Genomic DNA, 14,184 nt, shown 5'->3' on the forward strand with positions numbered 1-14,184 from the left:
ATGGACAGGATTTTCTCCGCCTTGCTGCTCTCTTTGCTGCTCCTCCTGCAGAGCTACGGAGTTTGCGGGGCACCTCCGCAGCCCAGAGGTAAGCGGGGAGCTCGGCGCTGGGACGCGCGGTGTCGTGCTCTGTCCCCTTGCCACCAGCTTGCTTCTGGACTGGGAAGGAGGCGAAGGAAAAAGAAATACCCAACATCAGTCAGAGAAGCAAAGGAGCTTTCTCAAATGTTTTCCCAAGGCAGTGAAGCCTGGCGATGTGTTCACATCTGCCTGTTGCTTTGCTTTACAGAAGTAGTGGGAGGTCTGTACAGCAAAGGTGGCACCAGGTCGGCCCCGGCGCCCGGTGCAGCACCAGCCCGGGCTCGCGGCTCTTGGCAGGAGGTGGCCGGGCACAGGGGCTCTTCTCCTCCACCTTCTGCTGCCCACAGCTCTGCCGAGGATTGGTTTTGCTGGGAGCTCCAGGAGGAGCTGGCCAGACACCCCGAGCTCTGGTTAACCCCACAGAGCAGGAACCTCTGGCCAGGCTGCTGAGGATGGGCCTTTCCTAGGTTTTACGTTACCTGAGCAAAATCCTGCTCTGTTTGTCTTTCCAAGGGGTGATGATCTGATAAGGGATGATCTGCCTGCTCCTTGAGGTTGCAGAGTCCTTTGTCTGCAATTAGTGTCAGCAAGTACCGGGTAGCGAGGAAGCATCTGCTGTGCCGGGGCAGGATGATGCTGGAGCGGTGACTGAGGCAAAAATTACTGATAGGTTTTAGAAACGCTTGAATGACCTTATGATGATGCATAATTCACATACCTGGGCAGACTGACGGCTGTACGATAGGTGTGGCAGTGACTGCAGCCCGAGCTGCTGCCTGTGAAGGGCCGTTTTCTGCTGTACTGACCGGTTTCTCCTCAGCAGTTTGGGGAGCTACAGCTGCTGTAGAACCGCTAAGTGCTACTGAAGTCAGGAAACCAAACAGATCCTTGTTCAGCTCAGCTCTACCGTGAGTGATCGCTGCTTCTAAAATAAACACCTTTTAATTCTGAGTTATGAGACAGGTTTCCTGTTCTTTTAATGAACATGCCAAAGATGCCCTAAGAGAGATTTTCTGCTAAATCAGTGCATGAAAAAAAAATGCTTCTTGATCTGTCACTGGAAACAGAGGTGACGCTTTAGCTACAGTGGCAAGGAGGAATCTGGACTTCATTTCTGGAGGAACTGATTGCAAGAATCGGAGCCTTTCTCTACACCATCATTTCTCACCTGTTAAATGGGCCTGACCACCCCGGTAAAGGGGTGAATGGACAGCCAGCTGTGGTTTCCCTTCCCATGCACTGAATTATTGGTGGCACAGCAATAGTCACCCCCATGGGAAAAGGTCACATTGCGTGTTAGTGGAAAAGGAGCGCGTCGGGCAGAGCACGCGCTGCCCGCTGCCCCAGCAGCGCCACGGAGACCTTCCTGGGGCCAGAAGCAAATTCAGCGTTGGTGTCTCTCAGACAACTAACCTGGTTATTTTATTTATGGATATATCACAGGGTATTTGTTTTCATCTGTCTGAAAAATTGATCGCTTCCTTAGATTTCACACTGAGGACTAACTATAGTATTTATATCATCATTTGGAACAGATTTGTTGGCCCAAAAGCTCACATTTAAAAATCTGTCCACAGAAGTCTCCTTTATGATACAATCTATATCGTCCCTCTCTGCAGAAATCAGATATTAACAGAGCACTTGATGCCCCTACAGAGACAGGCTAAATGATAGAAAAAAATTAAAATAAGAGAATGCTATAGATCTGGTGGGGAAAATGGGACGATTCATTTAGAAAATAATAAAAAATATCAGTCCTTTTTATGTTTTGCCACAGCTGAAAATCAGGATGGAAAACAGCATGCAAATGAGAAATAAAACCCAAATCTCTCAGCTCTTTGTATTGCTGATGCCTCCTGTTTATACCATTTACTTTTTACAGTGGATATTCATGTCTTACTGTGGGTTGCAGAGATTAACTATCAATTATGGGGCTCTGCACTTCTCCATTGTATTCTCCCTCTCCAGCTCAGAGAAACGAAGCAGCACGCATCTTTGCTATGCTATAGTATTTCATTATTAGTGTCACTAGCTGGAAAACACAAGAGTGGTTCATGTTATGTTGGTTCATTAATCTGAGCATTTTGATTCACAACTGAACCTGAACCTCTGAGTTTCATGCCTGCTTCTGGTCATGCATGATGAAGATATAATCTCATTAATGAATCTCCATGTGGATTGCTTATCAATGTCCAAATGCAATAGCTCCTTTTGAGACCTTGTTTGATGCAGAAGTGCACGCACCAGCTTCGGTTCTCAGCTCTATTCCTCCCTCCACGCTGCTGTAAGTGCATTAAGTTTCATGTAGGCGTTAGCAATAGCCTGGGGTTACAAGTGGGTAACCTGCTCCTGAAGCACAGTGCTGGCATCCCATCAGCTCCTTCAGCAGTACATGGTGTCACCCGGGAACTGTGCTTTTCTTACAGACACTTTCCTACGAAAGGAAAAAGAACATTTAGAGCTATCAGGTTAAAGCGGTGTCACTGGGCCACTGAGCCAGGCACAGAAAGGATTGGAGCCTGCAGGTCCTGCACCTCCAGCTGCTCTAAGACCAGCATATCCTCTCCCTCCTAGTACACGTTTCTTTTACTTTTCTCCTCCCTCCTTGTCATTTCCAGGCACGCTGTGTAGAACCAAACCCACCGACCTGGTGTTCGTCATCGACAGCTCTCGAAGTGTGCGCCCACACGAGTTTGAGAAAGTCAAAGTCTTCATGTCGCGGGTGATCGAGGGGCTGGACGTGGGCCCCAACTCCACGCGCGTGGGTGTGATCAATTATGCCAGCGCCGTCAAGAATGAGTTCTCCCTCAAGACCCACCAAACCAAAGCGGGGCTCCTGCAAGCGGTCCAGAAGATAGAGCCGCTCTCCACTGGGACCATGACCGGCCTGGCCATCCAGTTTGCCATTAGCCGGGTTTTTAATGACTCAGAAGGGGCCAGGGTGAGGTCTCCCAACTTTAATAAGGTAAGGAAATCATCCATTTAATCTCTGCTCCCTTCTTTCATGTGATTCATCATGAAGTGGTTGGAAAAATCCAAAAAGGGGGAATGATGATTTTGTCTTTGCTTTGAGTGTGGTGAAGGTTCCAGAATCACTGGACACGGTCCTCACTCCTTCACACAGCAGAAATCCAGCAAGACCTTGTGAAAAATCTGGGCTGTCATTGTCAACCGCATGGGACACCGGTCAAAGCATCACAAGATCACTCGGTCTTGCTGTGCTCTGTGCAGCAAATGTCACCCCAGGACAGGGAACAGCACTATTTGTTGCTGCAGCAGCTCAGGGAAAAGTCTGTTTATACCTTTATCAAGAACTACAGGGGTGCCCAATTACTTTCATCTGTCTTTTAAGAGGAACAACAACTAGATTGTCAAATTACTGAGAAAATCAAGGGCTTATTCAACTTTGGACCCAATTCCCCTTTCAGTGCTGCTACAACATTCAGGTTGCACACTGCATAATGAGACACAGCTCCCTCGTTAGCTGCTGGATTGCCTACACACGGCAACCCTGAAATGCGGGTACCCAGGGATGCCTGCGAATCCGCTGGTGTCTTAGTTAACCAAGAATAAATTGTATCACGAGAACATGGGGGATTTCTATATGACAGAAGTTACACGAGGAAGTTGGGCATTCACAGGAAAATGAAATGTGGTGCTTGACCTTGAAAAGCAAAAGTTTGTGAGTTTTCTCAGGGCAAAACTGGAGACCCTGCTCAGCTATTGGAGACAGAGAAGCCTTCACCTTTTCTCAGTTTGTGTCCCATGGCCCCGCCGGGTCCAGCGCGGCCCGTGCTGCAGAGCGGGGTCGGCATCCCCTCTCCCCAACCCGCCTCTGCCAAGCCAGGCACACACCAGGGCTCTCCGCGTTCTCAACAAGAACAGGTCATAGCGCAGAGAACCACGGGGATCCCATGACTGCAGATCATTTGGAGGCAGGTTTAAAGGACGGAGCTCACGCTGGAGCTCACTGCATCAGCCTGACAGGGAGGGCAAGAGCCTGGAGGGGGAATCCTAAGAAAAATCAGAATCTCCTAGTTATCAAGATAACTACATATGATAGCAAGATTACTTTATACTTGATGTATTTTTACACTCTTTCTGTAAGTGTCTGGTCCAGGCCGAGGTCACAGACACATTCCCTGGCTGGTGGGTGCTTGGTCTGACTCACCATTAACGTCCATTTTAGCCATGGGTTCACCAATTAATTCCCGATTTCTGATCCAGACTCTTTGTACCTGAAAGTTCTGTTTTCTCCAAGAGCAGGTCAGAAAGCATCACGAATTCTGAGTGTTCTAGAGCAGATTTTCACACAGATGCATGATGAAGATCTTTCCCATCAGATCCGGATGTGGATCCCAGCTTGTATCTGAGCCCCAGGCCTATGTGAGGATGACACGAAGAACCAAAGGAACTGATTACACTTGGAGAATCTCTATATTTAGACAGAGAAATGGCAGGAGGACATGCAGCACCTCCATCCTGTGACAAACGCTGCAAGGAAGATCCGCAGCTACTGACAGAAACCCGTTTGTAGGGTGGTGTTGCTCGTGGAAGCTGCTTGATAGTACAGCGTGTCTCCTGACAGGCTGGCTCTTGATAAGCTCTAATTGGCAGCCGGGCGCCGGAGCTGCTGCAGGACGCGGAGGCGAGGCGCGAGGCTGCGCGCTGAGCCGAGGGCTCTCTCTCCTGGTGGAACGCACGGTTGCACGCTGCCCCTGCACCGCTGAATCCTTCGCTTTGTAGCCCTCAGGAAGCGCAGGTAAACGTCTGAGCCCACAGACCTTCGCCAGGTTGAAAAGCTCTGCGTTTTTCCAGGTTTGCCCATCCTTTGCACAGAAGGAAAGCTCTGGATGGGCAGCAGGTTTAGTATTGCAGCGTTATCCCTCACTGAAGGGTGGGCAGAGAGGGAAGGACCCACTTTATCTGCATGGCCAAGGCCCCCTGGACACATGGAGCAGGGAACCCGACCACTGACCTTACCTGAGACGGCTTTTTTTCCACCTGAGGATGTCAAACAGCCACCACACTGTCCTCACCGAGCAGCTGGTGCTTCTGGGTTTATCTTCAGAAAGTTGGAGAGCATGTAAGACATAGAGAAGAATAGCAAATGATGCCTTAGTGACCACATCAAACTCATTCAAACTCACTGTTGCTGCCAGGTGGATTTTTTTCTGCCTTTTTCTTTTGACATTTCTCTACTTTCTGTATTACTAAGGGCATCTGCCTGCCACGAGGTTTTTTCTGTTTAACAGCTCACCTGCTCCTGCCGATTATATTTCTCCATACTGCATTACATCCCCATCAGTGGCTTTGGAGTTGACAGCGGCGTCACAAGAAAACAGTTGTAAGGAAAAGCGGCAGGAGTTGAACTGGCAAAGAACAAAAATGAAGGTTTTGTGAGAAGGTCACTCATCAGAAGAAAAATAAAGAAGAAAATGGACAATCTAGAAAGAGGAGCAGGACCCTTGGAGGCTTTCAACTAGTTCAGGGCTCCATCTAAACCAGGGTGAAATCCCGTTCCCACTCAAGCCAGCTGTCATTTTAATGCAGGGTTGGGATTTCAGCTCTGCTGGTTATTGTGGAGCAGGGAATGGGAAATCAGGGCAGGCACGGACACACACCGTCACCTCAGGCACAGCTTCCCCTCTCTCTGCTTCAGCTTCTCCATCTATAAAATGGGGAACAGTGTTCATGTTATGATGTTTCCATGACACTTCCTGAGATTTTCAGAGTCTCATACTGAGTCAGAGTTGTCCCTAGTGTCATGAAGACAGTTTGGTTTGAGCATTAGTTTGCATATGAAGAACACAACCTTTACTTCGGTTTCCTGAGGGGTGAGATGCACCAGTTGTCCCTTAATTAAATCAGTCAGGTCCCTGGCAGTTTAACCTTTCCGGCTCAGAAAGAAACAAACCTTACCTAAAATAATGTCTTGTGTGATCTCAGGAAGAATGGGAAGAGACAGAGGAAGGGGTGGCAGTTCCTTTTCTTTAATTTTAGAAAATACGAAGCCTTCTATACTAATCCAGGCTGTTCCACTAGCAACAGTGATATTAACGCCCATTCAAGCACACACCTCGTCTCTGTCCTCCTCTATGCAGGTGGCGATCGTTGTGACCGACGGACGTCCCCAGGACGGAGTGCAGGACGTGTCAGCCAGGGCCAGAGCAGCCGGCATCGAGATCTTTGCCATCGGGGTTGGCCGGGTGGACATGCACACGCTGCGGCAGATGGCCAGCCAGCCCCTGGACGAGCACGTGGACTACGTGGAGAGCTACAGCGTCATAGAGAAGCTGACCCACAAGTTCCAAGAAGCTTTCTGCGGTAAGTCCTCACCACAGCCCCTGGGTTCCCAGCCACGAGCTGCAGGTGGAAGTTGTACGTGTGATCATCCTTCATCCATCTGCTTCCTTGCTCCAAGGACCTGGTCTGCAGGAGCACACAGCGAGTGGAAGAGAGATGCTCTTTGACGTTGCCTTTCAAGGATTTCAGGTTTTGTTTAGAGAATTTCAGGTTTCAGTTGAAAAGTCTCCAGACTTCATTAGCACAGAAGAGTTTTCAAACATGACCCACGTGCTCCCTGAGTCATTGAAACAGAACAGAGAAAACATGACTTTTATACAGCTAAAATCAGTCTCCTTGTGTTTAAGCCTATCTGGGCAGTTCTGAGAATCTGTCTTGTAATTTGCCCCACCAGTATTATCTTCTGAATTCCCAGCTGAGCAAGACATGGTCTCATTTCCCCGCTGGAGGCTGAACCGCCTCTGCCTGACTCTGCTGTTTTCGCAAGCCTAGTGAGGCAGGAAGCTCTCCTGGCTGGTGCAGTGCATAATGCCTTCTATGCAGTATATAAAAAGAGCCTGACTACCCTACAAACGCATACCCACTCCTACACAAAGTGGTGAATGGAGTGGGAAAGCTTTATTGCTTTCAAATGTACCTACAAGACAGTAGGAGGTGGTCTATAAATACCCATTTTATGTGTCAGCAAGAGAGGCCTGGGGGCTTCGCACGCCCATCCCATCAAAGAACAGACGTGGGGCAACACTTCTTAAAAGGTGTGACACACCACGGTGCCTATGGCAAGGACTGCAAACACGTACATACACGGACCCGTAAAACCCCCCGAGACCAATTTCTTCAAGAGGTGTAAAATTTCACGCTTCAGCTTTCAGGTTGAAAATGATGGGGCTGAGCAGCTTTTTGTCAAGGAAAATTTCTTCCTCTGTAGGAAGGAGGAAAATTTTGAATTTAAAGTGAGTCATGTATTACAATCAGGTGTCACTGCACCTAAAGCTCATGAAAGAGGGGAATAAATACTTCATACTAAAGGGGGGATAGAGACAAAATTTGAGGAGGTGGAATCCAGGCCATGAATATTTGTAGCAGCTTGTGCTGGCGGCCCTGGCGTCAGGAGTCAGCCAGAGATGGAGACACCTCAAAATGTGTTTTGAAGTCCTGGCGTCATTCAGAGAGATAGAGAGAAAAAAATACTTTCTGTGCCTTGCTTTTCAAATTCATAACATGCACATGACAAAGTTCTCCCCGTGGTAAAAACCCTCGGAGATGCATCGGAGGGAAGCGCAGTGCTAAGGATCAATATCGCTAGCAGAGGACAGCACCAGATTAACCACCAAGTGGGCTGTTACCGCGCTATGCGAGCAGCTGCACAAAACCGCCCTTGGAGACGTACCCAACCACCACCTGCTGGTGCAGGCACGGTTTGTGGGTTCTGACAGCAGGAAGAGCCGCACAGCACTGGCCAAGCTGCTCCCCATGGCACTCAACAAACACATGGGGAAACGGAGACCCCAGTAGACTTCAGAGAACTCAACCTGAGAGCCAGTGTTACAGCCATCTCACGGTGAGTAATATTCCTAATTATAGGAGCTACGTATCTAGCAGTGCTGGCACAATATGCAGACGTGAACTGGGAAGGCCAGCAGAAGTACAAAACACATGCAGAGCAGAAAACAACTTGAAATAATCAGTTTGAAAGACTTTGCGCCACCTCCCATCATTGCAACAGAACCAGAAAGGCTCAGTTTTCTCCACACACTTCCCTGGTATTTGTAAATGAATCGCTTCGGCCAGATCTGTTTGCTTTTGTTTTCCATCGCCATTGCCGTCGCTGTGACAGTGCCATCAGCCGCCGAGCGCTGCTGGCTCAGGCTGCTGCAATTTAGCTTCTGTTTGCTCAGCACCTCAGGAGTCAGACCCGGGTTAAGATCAGCAGGCAGAAATGATTGCAGATTGCGATTCTGAAAGCTGCACGTGCGAGGGTAGCGCTGGAGTGAATTCCAAGTATGTTTGCACATGAATCTCATCCAGAAAAGACGACTGTACATGGGGCTGAGCTCACTAATCATAATTGTACTACATGGCTGGAAAAGATGGGTATTGGCCAGCCCAGATGGTAGGCTGGAAACCCAATCTCAAGCAGTAGCTTTGGAGAGTGAAGTATATTGTGATATGCTCAACAGACAGATGGGTTTTGCCCTACTTACGGAGACTATTTCTAGTCCTGGCTGTGCCTTGGAGTCTGGAGACTTGTGAAAATTTCTCCTTGCCTCTTCTATTTCAGTCACTATCCAAGAGTAATGACTTTGTCTTGCTGCAGTGTGGCTTGAGTTATTGAGTTTATGGGACAAATATGTTTGTGGATGAGCCCAGAAGGCTCTGGGTTGAGAGGCCTTGACACGGTCTCTGGTTTTAATCTGCTCCTTCACTTACAGTGGTGTCGGACCTGTGTGCCACTGGAGACCACGACTGCGAGCAGATCTGCATCAGCACCCCGGGAGCGTACAAGTGTGCTTGCAGAGAGGGGTTCACGCTGAACAACGACGGCAAAACCTGCAGCGGTGCGTAATGATTCTCATTTGCACTGAGTCGAGCTGTGATCTGCAGTGGTGCGGTGGGGATAGCACTGAGAAAGGGTGGATGTGTCCTGCTCAGAAAAGGAAGCCATGCATTTATAACCACAAAATCAGTGTGAAGCATTGTTGAGGATTGATTGAAGCTATTTCATTAGCAATAAAATGAAATTAGGGTTATATTTCCTATATGATTAATTGAGGTCTCAGTTGCTGTCTCCTTTCACCTTCTTCTCATATTTTGCTTCAGCTTGCAGCGGTGGGTCAGGATCTGCCCTGGATCTTGTTTTCCTGATCGATGGCTCCAAGAGCGTGCGGCCCGAGAACTTTGAGCTGGTGAAGAAATTCATTAACCAAATAGTGGACTCCCTAGAGGTGTCAGAGAAACAGGCCCAGGTTGGCCTGGTTCAGTACTCCAGTTCTGTCAGACAAGAGTTTCCACTGGGGCAGTTCAAGAACAAGAAGGACATCAAAGCAGCAGTCAAGAAGATGGCCTACATGGAGAAAGGAACCATGACAGGCCAGGCTCTGAAGTACCTCATTGACAATTCCTTTGCCGTCATCAATGGAGCTAGGCCTGGGGTGCCCAAGGTGGGCATTGTCTTCACTGATGGACGGTCACAGGATTACATCACTGATGCTGCGAAGAAAGCCAAAGACTTAGGTAGGTCTCCTGAATTCTCAGTGCCTTGTTTCTCCCTTGGACCAGGTACTACACCTACTGTCAACCTAGGTAGGACGCTTTTCCCAGAGGTGTCTCTTACCCAGGATAGAAACAGCTTCCCATAGAGTAACTTTGTTGGGATGTTGCCCGACTACCCCTGCACACTCTCAGAGAACTTGGAGCAACTCTGGCTGGGGTCCAGATGAATATTTGTTTGCCTGCAGCTGGTTTTCGTTCCCATAGCCCCTCCAAGTCTTTGATCTGAGTCTGCTGGAGGTCTCTCTGCTGGGCGGGATGGAGTTTCACATGTTTGGTATGGGATGCACAGGGAACCGCAGGGAGAAGCTGAGGATTTGTCTGCTGTTGGTAATGGAAGGCAGGTCAACTTCAGTGGCTCTCACGGTGAGGCAAAGACGACCAGCAGAGAGCCCCTCGGAGGAAAACGGGAGTTGTAGGGTCAAAAGTGGAGCTTGTCTGTGTTGGCCTTAAGGCCTGGAAGAGGAAAAGAAGAAATAAAACAACAAACAAAGCAGAAACACAGATTAAGGGAGTTACTGTGGACTCCCTGTCCAAATCCCAGACATACCCAGACACACTAATAAGAAACTTTCTTCGGCTTCTACTGGAATATTAAAAGTGCACAGTGGCTACATATTGATAAATCTATATGTCTAAACATCGTGAAGTACAAACATCTTGAGATCTGCCCCTTTGCTGACCCGCTGAACAAGTCCCCGGTCTCCTGACACCTCTGTTAATTGGATGCAGCCCATGTGAATTCACTCATGAATTGCTAAATTCTTTACTTCCTTTTAACTTCAGTCTCGACCACTAGATGGGACCAAGGGCTGGCCCATAATCACAAAGGTCAGGTACGAGCTCCTGAAATGCTGATGTTTACAATGCAAGCTGACACGTTATGTGGATATTCTGCTCTTATGAAACAAAAGGTCTTTATAAGATGTATCCATAGAATTTATTACTCTATGATAACAATAATTTACACCTCGTTTCTTCCTCCTCTCTTGTCCCAACAGAGAAGTCTCCAATGTCTGCTCATAAGTTATTTCACTGGGGTAAATAACAAGGTGTTGTAACTCCAAACATGTTCCTTGAGTTGAACTTTGGAAAAAAAAATTAAAAATTGAATGGACACATGCAGAGGTAGAAAGACGAGGCAGGAGGGAGGAGGGGAAAGCGCTACCATGTCTGAACACAGACAAGCAGAGACAAATACTTTAAAACAGGGGTTAACTAGCACCACTACTCAAGTCATTGCGAAAAGTGCAGTTCAGTTCAATGGAAAGAGGTTTAAGGCAGAGGTGCTGATCAATCTCTTGGCAGAGAAGCACAGAAGCTGGACGTGTTCTTAGCGCACAGTGCGGGCTGCCCTTGACAGACTAGGAGTTGTAATTTTAGAAAGAGATTCAGCTACAATCTTGCACAGACGTCCATTGCACAGGGGACTTCGCCACTCCATCGGCTGATGAACGCAGGTTCTTTTGAAAACTTCCACTGTTTCCTTTTGCTGTATTATCGCTTCACTATTAGTTGGATGCATGGTCCTGTCCCGGTGTTATGATCATCTGTCCTTTCTTGTATCTCCAAAACATTCTTCTTGTGCTGATGGTTGTAATTGTCTGGATAATTCTAGTAAGACTTTCCCTGAAAAAAGTATTTTGGAACCCCGGCTGACCTGGTTGGAATAAATCTATAATAGTAGTGGGTAAAGGGGCTGAGTTCCCAGGTAACATCTGCGGTGCGGAGACCATGGGTTGCGAAGGTGAGCGAGGACGTACAAACAGACGGGGGTTGGTAGCAGAGCCGCAGGATGCTCCACGCTTGTCCAGCTGACAGGCTCCTGTTCTCGCAGGGTTTAGGATGTTTGCTGTGGGTGTCGGCAACGCAGTCGAGGATGAGCTGAGGGAAATCGCTTCAGAACCGGTAGCAGAGCACTACTTCTACACGGCTGACTTCAGGACCATCAGCAAGATCGGGAAGAAGCTGCAGATGAAAATCTGCATTGGTGAGAGCGGGGGACTGGGGAGAAGGGGGGATTTAATCACAGAATCCAAAGGCTGGAAGCAGAAGGACAAAAATGCATCTTCAAATGGATGTTGTGAACAGCTCTCTGGGGTACTTGGAAGGATCAGGAGACATCAACCTTTTGGGTGGTTTCCTGAACCACAACCACCCCTACCCCTCATCCACCCCCGCCTCTCACAAACTGCCTCCTCCTCCTCTCTTCCCCCTCCCTTCTCTCCCTTCCTCTTCCTGTAAATAACATGAGTCTAAAAATTATATCTATATATTTAAAAAAAGTCACCACAGTTATTTTAGATTGTCGTTTTGAAGGAATCATATGCCTCCAGTGAAATATTGGCCCTTTCCAATGCGCCTGGAGAAAATAAGAATTGCTTTGTTTCACTTGTCTCAGTGATTTTGATTTAATCCTCTTTTTGTGTGCCACTTAACTCATTTTCCTGATGCTCTGATCCACAGAGGAAGATCCATGTGAATGTAAATCTATCGTGAACTTCCAGACAAAAGTAGAAGACCTCATAAATTCACTGCAGCAGAAATATATCCTTCAGATGTCTTTGTTCAGAGCTTAGTGGGCTGGGTTGTGCGTTCTGGAGGGGACATTGGGGAAAGTCCACGTGTGGGGAAGGAGGTTGGGAAGGTGCTCAGGAAGCTGGGAAACGAGACAGCTTCCATGGAATTGCTCGCTGTAGATACCTCCGGGGAGCCGGATCCCACCTGAGCCGAGTTTGCAGGATCGCGTCCTGCCACGCTGGGTCCTGCCGTATTGCACTGAGGGGTGAGCGAGATTCACACTTTGCATGGGGAGAGAACTTAGTGAAACCTTGGGGTGGCTCACACAGGGTTAGGGAGACTTTTCATTACTGAGAATAAGGGAGAATAGAACCTTAAAAGCTTTATCTATGTTAGTTGCACAGTTTATTTTCTACTCTTTAACTCAAATCGATTTAAACCCATGACTTGTGTTATGCAAAAGGTCAGAGTAAATCAGCAGTTCTCACCCCATGGGTTGCTGCTCCCAGGCACATCATGAAGAGCAATTAGTGAGAAGAGCAGAAAACTGCGACACACTATATAACTCTAGGAAAAGCTCCGTGCTCTGCTCTTCAAGCTGCCCGTGCTGCTCAGGGTCAGGAATTCCCTGTCAGCCACTCAAAACACACTCCAATCATTCCCAAAATTTTTCCTCTTCCTTTAACAGTAAGTGTATAGATGCCTGTGAGTATGTGTGCATGAATATTTTCTACCTTCGATAAAAGTTCTGAAACCTGAGCGGTTGTGGCAATGCCAGAGCAGACGATGAGAACCTTCCTGTGCTACCCGCTCCCAGCGAGGCGGCTCCATCCACCGTCTGCTCTGCAAGCCGGGGAGGCTTGAGCCACGAATCATTTACATGTCGTTTTTCACCCTTAACTCTTGCTCACTGGAAGCTGTGGCCAAAAGGATCGAAGCCCTGGAGAACAAGATCATCTAAGACCCGAAAACAAAATGATTTCCCTCGCTACCGTAACCAAACTAGAACTCCTTCACTGGTAACGGAGGGCGGCTCGGTCGCAGTGCTATGGCCAGCTTGCGTTTTTATTGAGTCTAGTCTACCTGCATTTGTTTAAAAGGGAAGAAGTATAACACTAGAGCAGACATTGTATAATGGGCAGAGCACTGTGTGTGACCGAGACCATGCTAATGTTTGTTGCATCGTATAGAGTGCATATATTAAAAAAACCCTGAAATATTTGTTTTTGATTTAAAGCTTAATATATATATATGTTAATAAGTACTTGATTATGAGTTCTGTGAATCCTCACTGTACTCTTCTGCATCTTTTGTTTCTGCGCACGAGGTAATTTAATTTAAAAGTCAAAGTGACTTAAAATCAACTCAGATGCTGAGTGTAAAACGTCAAAGCCGCTGATAGCTTATTATTGTAAGCATGATGCATTTGTCAGTAAGTAGGTAAAATATAGTTATGATCTCTTGAGTGTGCAGTGCAGGCGACATAGGATAGGATGCTGCTGCTAGCTGGGTTTATCTATAGCTGCTGTACAGTATAAAAAGGGAAAAGCTCAGCTTTCCTAGCCAGGGAACGCTCTCACAATGTCTCGGTGAACAGCGCCTGAGCTAGACCCGCTCTGGGTAAGTCCTGACAACGTGCAACGAGCCGGCGGCCGTGCTCTGGACAGCGCGAGGCTGTGACCACAGCCCCGGGAGACGTGCTCCTGCTCCTCAGCTCTGAGCTCTCCACCTCCTCAACCCAACCCACAAAACATCGTTAGAACCTCAAATACATGGACCTGCTGCTGGAGCTGCCATGGATGGAAGCGGTGCCTCCATCATCACCGTGACCAGGGCTCACCGGCTCCTTCCTCATCCCACACCTCGAAGCACCTTCAAAGCCAGAAAGCTCATCTCAGCACCTTCGGGACTCTCCTGCTGTTCCTGGATTCCCAGCACCGGCCAGACAAAGCCGAGGCGGGCTGAGAGCCTCGCGCTGCCTGGGCCCACGGCTGGAGCCGGAGCCGC

General features: G+C 48.2%; 1 protein-coding gene across 1 annotated transcript; it reads left to right on the top strand.

The window, feature by feature from the left end:
* Positions 1 to 13,138, top strand: MATN1 (matrilin 1; the record flags this gene model as incomplete). Its single annotated transcript, XM_080357662.1, has 8 exons — positions 1 to 88; positions 2,700 to 3,046; positions 6,186 to 6,408; positions 8,820 to 8,945; positions 9,208 to 9,621; positions 11,495 to 11,647; positions 12,124 to 12,204; positions 13,089 to 13,138. 8 exons carry the CDS (start codon positions 1 to 3, stop codon positions 13,136 to 13,138), a joined length of 1,482 nt encoding a protein of 493 aa, XP_080213788.1.
* Between the last annotated feature and the right edge of the window lie 1,046 nt (positions 13,139 to 14,184).

Source organism: Nesoenas mayeri, assembly GCF_963082525.1.
Source record: "Nesoenas mayeri genome assembly, chromosome: 21".
In the NCBI taxonomy this organism is placed as follows: domain Eukaryota; kingdom Metazoa; phylum Chordata; class Aves; order Columbiformes; family Columbidae; genus Nesoenas; species Nesoenas mayeri.